General features: G+C 42.4%; 1 protein-coding gene across 2 annotated transcripts; it reads right to left on the bottom strand.

Moving 5' to 3' along the window:
* Positions 1-301: 301 nt before the first annotated feature.
* LOC120562727 (skin secretory protein xP2-like) lies at positions 302-11,242 on the bottom strand. Of its 2 annotated transcripts, XM_039806590.1 has the most exons (5): positions 10,849-11,242; positions 6,180-6,655; positions 5,111-6,065; positions 2,508-2,573; positions 302-2,245 (listed from the first exon to the last, which is right to left on the bottom strand). In XM_039806590.1, the coding sequence occupies exons 1-4, from the start codon at positions 10,934-10,936 to the stop codon at positions 2,512-2,514; spliced, it is 1,581 nt and encodes a 526-aa protein (XP_039662524.1). In that variant the 5' UTR covers positions 10,937-11,242; the 3' UTR covers positions 302-2,245; positions 2,508-2,511. The 2 variants fall into 2 exon arrangements, with proteins under 2 accessions (XP_039662524.1, XP_039662523.1); XM_039806589.1 differs by having other exon boundaries at positions 5,111-6,655.
* Between the last annotated feature and the right edge of the window lie 137 nt (positions 11,243-11,379).

The raw sequence follows: 11,379 nt of genomic DNA on the forward strand, positions 1-11,379 counted from the left end.
TAGACCTGGACCACACTCCTAAATGCATTGAAGCAGCTGCCCTGTGATTGGTTGATTAGATAATTGCATTAACGAGAAATCTTACAGGTGTTCCTAATAATCCTTTAGGTGAGTGTATAATCTTGCTTTCAAAAATTGTGAGATTATATGATGAAAATCATAACTCTCTCTGTCAGTCCTGTACCTTTGGATAATTAAGTGTCTGTCACTCAGCACTCTGTTTAAAAAAAAATGAATTGGGGTATTAGAAATGTGGTGGTTGACTGACATACGGTCTCATTTCATTTAAAAAAACACATAGTATTAGTGATTCAAACTTTATTCTGTACACTAGGTTAGCAGAATCATAGACAAAGCTCAGATAAGGAATATATTACAGAGAAAGAAACGGATGAAAAAAGATAGACATCAAAACAAATTTGTTCCCACAATATCCATCACTACAAAAGCCGAGCACGGTCGCGCATGCAATTGTTATTTTTTTAACGCGGTTGTCTCGAGATCACAAGTTAATTATTTCGTTACCTCGGGATAATTATCCCGTGATCTCGAAAAAACCAAAATCCAATTATTAACTTGTGATCTTGTTGAGATAATGGCATTAAAACAATAATTTAAAGCACGGCCATTCTCCACTTCCGTACATCACATCTTACACAATTGAAATAATTTTCTAAGAACTTAGACTAAGAACTAATAATTAAAAAATCATGTCCTAGGCGATCTCTTAATGTGCGACACATGTATGTAATGCACGCAAACCAAAACCAATGTGCATATGTCATCAGCGTTGCTAGGCCTTAAGAGGCCTTTGAATTAGGCTGTTTTCATCCAACATTCGTACATATCGCTACGAAAAGTAGAGCACTTTAATTCATATGTATTCACAGTATTTTTTGCTATATGCACCTCATTGACTGCTGCTGGATGTCATAAAAAATAAATCATAAAACACAGGGCTTTTAGGCCGTGGAGCAGAGTTTGCGTCCCGGGGAAAACACAAGACATGCACCCAGGAAATGCGTTCTCGTGTCCCATGCAACTAGTTGTTTTGGTGCCTAAACTTAACTGTCACCGCCGCTAAACTTAACTGTAAAGGCTGTTGAAATGACCGGCAGCTCACAGTGTCACAGTGCTCAAAAGTCACCTTTTGTTGGCTAAATTTAACTGCCATGTGACCGGTTGTCACGTGACCAAGCAGCGGTCACCTAATCTCGTAGGATATCATACGAATGGGTGTGAACAAGTTTTTGTACGATATCATACGACCACGTTCGTGAGAATGCGTTGTTGAATTTATAGTTGGAAACGCCTTCATTTTCAGAAAGATAATTAAATGAACATCTGCCAGCTGCGGTGCTGCTTCACAAAATGGCTTCATGGAACAGCAAGACGACATATCAGAACTTGGGTTATCATCTGCATCCTCAACCTGGCAATGATTATGTCATTACTAATCTTTTGTATATGCATCTGATCATCTGCATGCATGTTTCCTTTCTTACTTAAAACAGAAAAGAAACACAGATTTGACTTACAGTAGTGTTTATCAGTATTACACTGTCCACACTGTTACATAACATTTAGTATTGTCATTCCTATTAATTAAATGAACCTTATTAGAAAGGCTTTAATTAAATAATGTTAAAACACCAATTAGAAATGTGGATTTATGGCAGAAATTAGACTTAATAAAACCTAAAAATTCAATCTGTGAAAATGTCATACTTTAAAATCAGTTCAATATAGGGGATACAAAATTAGGCTGGCAGTGTAAACCTAGTTGGTGTGTTCATCCACCCGGTTTGGTGTTTGTGTCACCTTAAACTCTTTGCATAATTTTATTCACAGTTGCGTTTGGCTTGTATTCCTCAGAAGCAGAAGTAATCACACTCTCACAAGAGTTCACAGATTTCACAGAGTATTGCACCCTCTTGTCTCATCTAAGTGTTTTTATAGGCTTTTTTTCTGCATAGGCCTGCGTGTGGAGTACTGTATGTGGCTCCAGGCACTTAAGGTCTCAATAGAAAAACATAATAAAAGGTTTATATTTACAAATGTAGGAAAAATGTCCTAAAGGACATGTTATCAAGGCACCATGCATATTAACATATCTGGTGTACAGTTTGGTAAGTGCTGATGACAATACTGAAAATGTAGCGTTTATTGCTTTGTCTTGTTTTTCTTCCAGTTTCCGTGCAATGGTAGCTTTGGGGGTTTAGTTATTTTGGTGCATCTCTTCAGTCTGAAAGAAGATAAAATTAGACAATTCTTAGACATGTGACATCAATTTCCACAATACACATTCAGAGTAGGTTTGACAGAATTATCGTATCAACAATATTCAACTTTTTTTGCATCAAAATTCACTCCTCAACACCATGTACTTGTTTTTTACCCCCAGAAAAAGTTATTGTATGGGTACTCTACATTCATAGGAGAATATTGAGGATACTGAGTTGATCCTGCAGTATTTGTATTAGGTTTAAGTGTGGTTGTGCTCTCACCGACTCAATCTTCCTTTTTGGCTTTCACGCTGTCTGTATCCTGAGAGGCCTCAGTTGCAGACACCACTGTGAGCACACACACACACACACACACACACACACACACACACACACACACATGAAATCAATACATTATACAATATAAACCACATTATCTTTCATGCTGAGGGAACTTTGAGCTTCAAGAATATGGTTGCCTTGTATGTCCAAAACCGTTTTTCAGGAAATGACAAAAACGCTACTTTGAGAACATTTGATTGTGCTATTTACCTCAAATGAAGTCAGGAAAAATCGCCTCGTCACCGCTTAAATATTTGTAAAACCCATAGACAGCCATAAAGAGTGACCAATAGCATTGATATATGAAGAAAAAAAGAGGAAATATGAAATCTGGAGATACAAGGTTTCTGCCCGAAAGTAACGGTATGACTTCACCATCACCAAACTAAAGACCTAACTACTGTAACAATGCACCACAGAGGAGAAGTAAAGAGCTAACATTTCTTCTTAGCCACATCTGGTTCTACTAGTGATTTACCTGGTGTCTGAGCGAACACACACACACACACACACAGACACACACACACACACACACACACACACACTAACTACTGTGCAGTAATTTGTCTGGCATGCCCACAGCATAGCCTCCAGAGAAAAAGTCTCATAAACGTTATGCAATACTGTATGTCTTTCACACCAGACCAGTATACTACACATGCTGCCTGGAGGGGCGTCTCTTCCCTAAAAGTACACCATATTCTCTGAGAGTCTAGAGTGGGGTGCAGGAGGTACAGAAAACCACGAGCTCTGCCCCTACTACTGGAGGTACTATGCATTTAGTGAGATAATATGCAGAATACACACTTGACTGACAACCTGACTTGTTTTAATAGTCATTGCTTTCTAAATAAAGTCAATAATTGTACACAGTGTATCTCACAGATTTTAACCAGAGAATCCCTGTATTTAAAAAAAGGTGTCAAATTCCACATATTGGGGCCAAGTATGTAAAGGAGTGCTGCTGTGTCTGTATCGGTCTTAAAAACATTAGCTTCAATACTGAGGGAACAAATGGCATCACTAGAACAAACTCTAAATGAAATTGAACAGATGTAGTAGCGTTAAAGTAAATGAGGATCTGAGTAGAATCATACAGAGTAATTACAAACACATTGACGATTTTGAATGATGACTGGGATGCAGTCAGGCTTGAAGGGCATTTACATCGTCTTATGTAATTGGAAGCAGCAGTGCATGATTATTCTGTAGTCAGTTGACAATAGAGTACAATGAGTGAGAGTTGCGTGACTGGATCAGTTGTGCTGACAACATGCTCCTGTTATAATCGACACACTCAAGACAAGCCTTCATTTCTCACTCTAAGAGTGTATGGCTGCTTTCTATATCTCACACAGCGTTGTCTGTTCAGCCTCACAGGCAAACAATATCCTGTTCATCCTGTCAGCTCCAACCAATCACAGGACTACAGACAGGAACCTATGTGAAGGATTGGTTTATTGCAAGAACGGTTGAATGGTTCAGAGAGTTTGGTTTTAATAACCGTATGTGCGTTGGATACCCGCTTATTTACCAATGGCTGGACCTCCGATGTGGTGATGTAAAACAATCTTACTTTGGCCGTATGTTTAACAAGAAGATAGATTGGCTAGTGAAGGACCATTAATTCTTTACCTGAATGTAAACAACATCTCATCTTTGTGCACATCACTTAAGTTTCATCTGTCTTTTTTGTCTTATGTTGTGTCTTGACCTCTTTCTGCCTTTTCACCATTTTTGCTTGTTTGCACAGGCTTAGTGCCTAATGCATGTTTGCATAGATTCCGGAGCTATTTCACCCAGTGGTGATGCTGCATTGTCTGAACTCCACCCAGAGACCCAGCCCTCCGATCTGTCAGTATTGGTGGATTATGCCTAATGAAGCAGGTCAAAACATGATTTGACGCCTTAAAGTCAAAGTTAGCATTTGTCAGGAAACAATTTTGTGTTTAGTCAAGTAAATCACTGAGCCATGAACTCTCTCAAGACATACAGAACTCTCAACAATGGCAGCCATCTTCCAATAGAATCCTATTGTCATCCTTCTTTTAGCTGTTAGTCATAGTCATAGAGGAATTGCAGTGTGTCAACTGAAAATGCACAATGTATGTTGTGTTAATCTATTCCCCCCTTTAAGGCTGATTCAGAGAGAGTACCGACTCTAGAGGCATAGTTGGAGAAACAAAGTGTCTCCCCTGTGGTTTCTGTCAGAAAACTGTAGAAGGAAAAGTTAACCCTCTCCCCGATTTCATGTTGTTCACGGAGAAGTCGAACCCAGAAATGAGTAGGGGGAAATGTGCCGCTACCAAGCCACGGCCAAGTGGACCGATCACAGTTGTTGCGGTCTGCTTCGCGCGACATGTAGTTACAGTTCTGGGGAGCTGCACATCAGGCTACGGCGGGTCCGTATCTACACGTACCTACGTAGTACCTACGGCCGAGATTCAACGCAGAACCATAAATCAAGCTTTATTGTTGTAAAAAGTAAAAAGTTAGTAGATAGGATAGAAAGCAATTCAGATGTGCTAGTCAGAGTTCCATACCTTCAGGTGAGGGCTCAGGGGCTGGTGCCGAGGGTGCTTCAGCTGGGGTGGATTTAACCACAGGAGTCTCCACTGGTGCTGCCGCAGACTCTGAGCTCACAGTTGTTGCTGCTGGAGGTGCTGTTGCCTCCTCAACGGCCTTCTGAGGCTCAGTTTGGGCCTCAACAGTGACTGGAGATAATGGAGGCAACTCTGGAATAGTTGCTGCCGCAATCTTTGGATCTATAAGAAGCTGTGCTGCCTCTATGAGTGCTGACGATTCAGCCGGTGCTGAGACACCTGGTGCTGAAGCCTCATCTGGTGCTGAAACTTCACCTGGGGCTGCAGCTTCACCTGGGGCTACAGCTTCAACTGGGGCTGCAGCTTCACCTGGGGCTACAGCTTCAGCTTGGGCTGCAGCTTCCGCTGGGGCTGCAGCTTCCACTGGGACTGCAGCTTCCCCTGGGGCTGCAGCTTCTGCTGGGGCTGCAGCTTCAGCTGGGGCTGCAGCTTCACCTGGGGCTGCAGCTTCCACTGAGGCTGCAGCTTCCCCTGGGGCTGCAGCTTCCCCTGGGGCTGCAGCTTCAGCTGGGGCTGCAGCTTCACCTGGGGCTGCAGCTTCACCTGGTGCAGAAGCCTCGTCTGATACTAAAACTTCACTTGGGGCTACCGCTTCAGCTGGTGCTGAGGCCTCACTTAGTGCTGGTGCTGAAACTTCACCTGGTTCTGAGGATTCACATTGTGCTGTTGAGGCAGGAGCTGGTGCAGCATTGTCAGTTGGAGCCTCTGCCTCCACAGGAGCAGCCACTTCAGCAGGGCCCTCAGCCGCTACAGCTGCTGCCTCTTCCACAATCACTGGGACCACTGCTGGCTCTGATACAACAGGTTCAAGAGCAGGCGTGGCAACTTCAGGAGAGGCCTCTGCTGGCTCTGATACAACAGATTCAACCGCAGGGGTGGCAACTTCAGGAGAGGCCTCTGCTGGCTCTGATACAACAGATTCAACTGCAGGGGTGGCAACTTCAGGAGAGGCCTCTGCTGGCTCTGATACAACAGATTCAACCGCAGGGGTGGCAACTTCAGGAGAGGCCTCTACTGCCTCAGCGGCCACCTCCTCAACAACAGCAGGGGTCTCTGCCTGCACAGCTACAACAGATTCATCAGAAGGGGCCTCCACTGTAGCCTCAACAAGGGCTTGGACCTCCGGAGCGGCCTCAACCACTACAGTTTCTACAGCGGCAGCTTCTTCCACAGGGGGAAGTGCCTCCACCAAAGCTACAGCAGCCTCAAGTTTCGTAGCGGCTTCCGCTGGAGCAGCAGCCTCCGCTGGAGCAGCGGCCTCTGGGGCTGGCTCTGCAGGGGCAGCAGATTCTGGCAGAGGCTCAGGAGCAGTCAGGAGGTCCTCCCCAGAGCCAAGATCCTCCTGGGCCTCCAGGGCTACCAACACGGCCTCCGCCTCATCATCGGCTCCCGGTTGAAGATCGTCTGGTAAGGCAGTCTGCACAGGCAACTGCATCTGGTCCTCAATGGTTTGTGCATCTTCTGGGATGATACCGTTTCTGAGTGCTGTCAGTACAGGGATGACAAGAGAAGCTGGATTAGGATTTACGACTGGCAAGCATGCGGCACTGATCTTCAACGGTCCCTGTGATCGCGTATCCATTTTCACAGGCCCTGTTAGTCTGTGGCAGTAACTACGTGACAACGCTGCGCAACAGAAAAGATTAAAAAAGATTCCTAACTTGATTAAGCTTGAGCTGAGGGGGTCTTTAAGTGAATCTATGCATTGAATGGTTTTGTGAATAAGCTACCACATTTGTCACGACAACATACTTCCATACATTCATAAAGTGCATCCTAACTGCGACATTCAATAAAAAATCAACTGCTATATTGCAGGGTGTTTCTGTATGTTCCTATATGTTCTTTTCTTGAATAAATAAAAGGTGTTTATTTTAAACTGGTTTCAAAATAATAATGGGTTAAAAATCAAAACAATAGTTTAACTCAATATGAAAAGGCAGGAGATGGGAAATAAGGCACACAGACTGCATGCTAAAGAAAACATCCTTTCATTTCCGTAGTTGGAAATGTGATTTATTGAAGCCTGTTTGTCTAAAGCCCAGAGGACATGCAAGCCACTCTCGGAGGAAATGAAATACTTTGGAAAGACACCCTACCTTTATTCTCATTCCCTGACCCCCTGCTCTTATAACTGTGTGAACAAGCCATCAGCCCTTGGATGAAAATACAACAGATAAGGAACAATAGTGGGCTTGGAAAGTCAAATGTCAGGAATGGCAACGCACATCTCAGTTACAGGAATCACAACGGCCTAACAAAAGCTTTCGACGTGTCTTATTACAGTTTCCCTCAACAGTATTTCACAGTTTTACAAATCTTTACAAAAACACTGTCCGAACTTTGTTCACAAATACCAGAAGGGTTCAGATAGCTGAATGGGTAGATAGTTTGGACGCTGCAGCTTCCTGATTTTATTTGTCTGTCTGAAGTGGTAAAGAGAGCTGAGAGTGATGGGTGGAAGGGAATGTGACGGCCTGGCAAATCAAATTAAATTAGCCAGTGGAAGAACACGTAACGTGGAAAAGTGTTCATGTGAAGTGAAATATTTCCAAAAATCACATTTGAGCTAGGAGTGTAGATTCTAAAAGTAGAAGTGTTTTCAGAAATTAAATCCTTATAATGGCGTTTGACTTAGAAAACATTCCTTAAACCGATTTCAAACATGTTCTCCATCAGTGTGTAGTTCTTTAAGCAGAGATCTACCTCAAACACCAACTATCACAGAAAATACAAAGCTGTTGTCTGCACAGCAGGCCACAACGTGTTGTTGAAAAGTCTGTTTGGGTCGAGACAGAGACAGCTTCTGCAGGCATGGATGACCCGTGTGTAAACATGATTTAGCAGCCAAAGATGCCAGGGATCCCAGTCAAAACAGTGCCATGGCTGGCCAACAGCACAGAGGGGAGGGAGGGGGACAAACGGGGGGCCTGGACAGGGGATGGGACCAGTGGTGGCTTGGATGGCAAAGGCATACAGCTGGTTTGTTAGACAGATGGTACACTGTATGATTTAAACCTCCTCCCATTCAGCCATATTTCGAGAAGCCTGCCAGGGCCAATAGTACAATAACTGCTTCTCTTGTTGGGGTGATGTAAGAGCCTGGAAAGGGACCCGAGCTTCTGCAGGTGACCATAGCTGGCTGGCTGGAGAGAAAATGCCCTGACACAAACATCACACAGTGACATAGTGGAAGGTGGAAATGCTTTACTTAAATACAGAGGACCTATACCAGGTATAATACATAAGTATACCACCAGTTTAGGCTTTGGTCAGTCCCTAACTTTGCTCAAAACTTTTAAGCTACATTTTTTCCTTATTTCAATCCAGGTATTAAATGTACAATATGTAGTTTTTGGCCACTAGGGGTATCTCAATCAAAACAATAACAAAAGACAGACTTTGTGTCGTGTCGTGAAGTAGCGTGGGATCATGGGAGTTGTCATTGTAACGTTTTTCACGTTACGTTTAGTCACATTTATTCATGTTATGTAATTTCATTCTAATGAAACAGCGACAAGTTAACGTTAGCTAATGTCACGTTAAGGTAACGTTAGCTAATGTAGCGTTAACTTTCTAACTTACAATTAGATGAATTGACAACCCATACGGCTACTGTAGTCAACGTTATAGTTTGTGGTGAATTCAATCGTGGGTTAGCCCAGCGCTGTTTTCTGTGGTCAAAACAATCATGCTAAAAATAACTTGATGAGTGTGTTGTAACGTTAGAATGTTACCGTAGGAATTAGCTTGGTGGCTGGCATGAGCCACTTGTCATCGTAGCATATCAAGCTGGATCGATGTTGAAATATATCCAATAACTTGATGAGCGTATTGTAGTAACATTTTAACATTACCATAATAATTAGCTTGGTGGGGGGCATGAGCTGGAGCAATTACATGCAAAAAAGGGACACTTTCTAACAAGGACAGTAACTGTCATGTTGTGTTTATGTGGGGAGATGGAGATGGAGTGAGAACATACTGTACATGCAGCTGTGCCAGGCATGACATAGCCGTCTGCCAGTAGGTTAAACCCATGAATTGACAATCATGGTCTGTGTCAGACCTCTTGGTAGGCGTGTGCACAGGCTTGAACACAGAGAGTCCATATGAAAAGCCAAACAAACCAAGGCGATTACCCACAGAGCATGACCGCATGTTTGGATGCAGAGGAATTTCAGCAGCCTGAAAGGGGTTCTTTTCAAAAGGCCATCAGTCTCCTAGCCCCTCCTCTCTCTCCTTTGCAATCCGGCATCTATTGTTTGTGTGAGTTGTAAATTCCAGGAGCGAATTTCAAACACGCCTCATCATGCATACATAGATGTTCATCTAAGCGACTCACTTTTTGAGAAAACCTTGGCATACAAACTTTGGAAGCATTAAGAAGCAGCACACTAAGGTGACCGGGTTGTCTGGGTGGGTCCCTCAGCTGTGGAACGCCCTGCCTGAAGATCTCAGACTGGCAAACTCAGTATCGTCCTTTAAATCTCTTCTTAACACTCACTTTTATCTTGTGGCGTTTTCTTAACCGATGACATTTGTTGTAACTATTTATATTATTGTCTATAGTTATATCTTTAGTGTTGGATCTTTTTTTTAACCTCTTTATTTTATTGTAAAGCACTTGGTATCTGTTTTTAAAATGTGCTATATAAATAAAGCTATTATTATTATTATCTTTTGTAGGTCTGTCCTCGACCAAAGAAATTCTTAGTCGACGAACACTCATGATTTTATCTATCGACTAATCGATTAGTTGATTTAATCGACAGATCTGTAAACTGAGTTTCTCCACAAAGAGTCATGCAAAAGAACCACTTTAAATATTGTGTTTACCAGAGATGTGCTCATAAGTTTCTTGGAAATAAGTAATTCAGTATTTAAAAAAAAAAAAAAAAATCATAAAAAAATGTCTAACCAACTAAAACAAATCTTAGTCGACTAAGACCAAAACAACCAATTGGTTGATTTAACGAATAAAAGTGGGCAGCCCTAATCTTTTGGATCACATCAGTTTGATCTTGTAGAAGCTATTTTTTGTGCGTGAAAAATATCTAAAGTCACAAATCAGACTACTGTGGAGTGGCGGAAAACAGGTTGGGTTGCAACTCTTGCCTCAGGCTGCAGATGGACTGCTAAACACTCCCAGCTGGTTTTTACACAGTGCTACAGTTAGAGTTGTATGCAGTCTGAGCTAAATTCTAACAATCTAGGTTCACCTACATGTAAATGCCCAATTAGCTTTGTGCAATAAGGTTGAGAGAATTAAACACTAACATACAAGTCAGCTCTCAATTCATCAGTAAATCATGCAATGTAGTTTTTATCAACACATTTTTAATGAACATAACCTAGAAATGGCTGATTAAAAATAAATACCATCCACTTCTGGGCACTGATAAGAAAAAGGGTTAACATGAATAATTCTCTGCATGAGGTACTATAGTATGCTGTGCAGCAGCGAAGAGTGAAAAAGCACACAGTGTTCCAGAGCAACCAGCAGCAGTCACACACCCCTCAGCAAGACTTGACTAAAGGAAAGTAACTTAGAGCAACTACTGTACATATCTTGAGTAAATGTATAAATCATATTTTGTGCTAACCAGTTAAAAAACACACAAACAAATATAAATTTCACTTTTAAACATTTCAATTCTACCTAGGTGATTACTTACCCACTGTATCTCCATTGCTTTCCTCTGGCTTTGTACCTGGTCTTTTCTCTTGATCAACAGTCTGTGCACTGGACGAGGAGCACCCCATGTTTGAAAAAAAAAAATGAGTTGATGAATAAAAAACTTGGAGCCTATTATATTAAGAAAACACAAGTTCCTCTGCCCTCTGTTAGCAAAACCAGAGACTGTCTAGCAGTGAAACATGGACAACTATAGCTCTTCAGTTCCTAAGAGTAGCTGGGCACCATTATCTCCCCTAGTTGTGTTTATGCATGGCCTGCTGCCCTCTTGCCCCAGATCTGTTGCGAGAATGCAGCTTAGCAGTGCAGGCGCTACTGCTGAATGCGTTCCCCGGCTGCCTCTGCTTTGTCACACTATTCGTGCAGGAAGGGAAAACGTGTGTGAATGAAGTGTGTCCTCCCCTTTTGTAGGAGTGTCCCCTCTGGAAAAGATCCACCACCTGGTGGTTTAGGGTAGCACATGTACAATTTGTTCTTTGGAGTGGTTCTATTTTTGTATTGTTTGAGTCAG

The sequence above is a fragment of the Perca fluviatilis genome, chromosome 7 (assembly GCF_010015445.1).
Source record: "Perca fluviatilis chromosome 7, GENO_Pfluv_1.0, whole genome shotgun sequence".
NCBI classification, from domain to species: Eukaryota; Metazoa; Chordata; class Actinopteri; order Perciformes; family Percidae; genus Perca; species Perca fluviatilis.

What these genes read in the sequence shown, in the direction of transcription:
- LOC120562727 (XM_039806589.1), bottom strand. Translation starts at nt 10,936, where the DNA reads ATGGGGTGCTCCTCGTCCAGTGCACAGACTGTTGATCAAGAGAAAAGA. An exon ending in AAGCAATGGAGATACAGTGG is followed by an intron (nt 6,656 to 10,848) that starts GTAAGTAATCAC and finishes CTGTACTGACAG; the next exon opens with CACTCAGAAACGGTATCATC. An exon ending in CCCTGAGCCCTCACCTGAAG is followed by an intron (nt 2,574 to 5,110) that starts GTATGGAACTCT and finishes GTGTGCTCACAG; the next exon opens with TGGTGTCTGCAACTGAGGCC.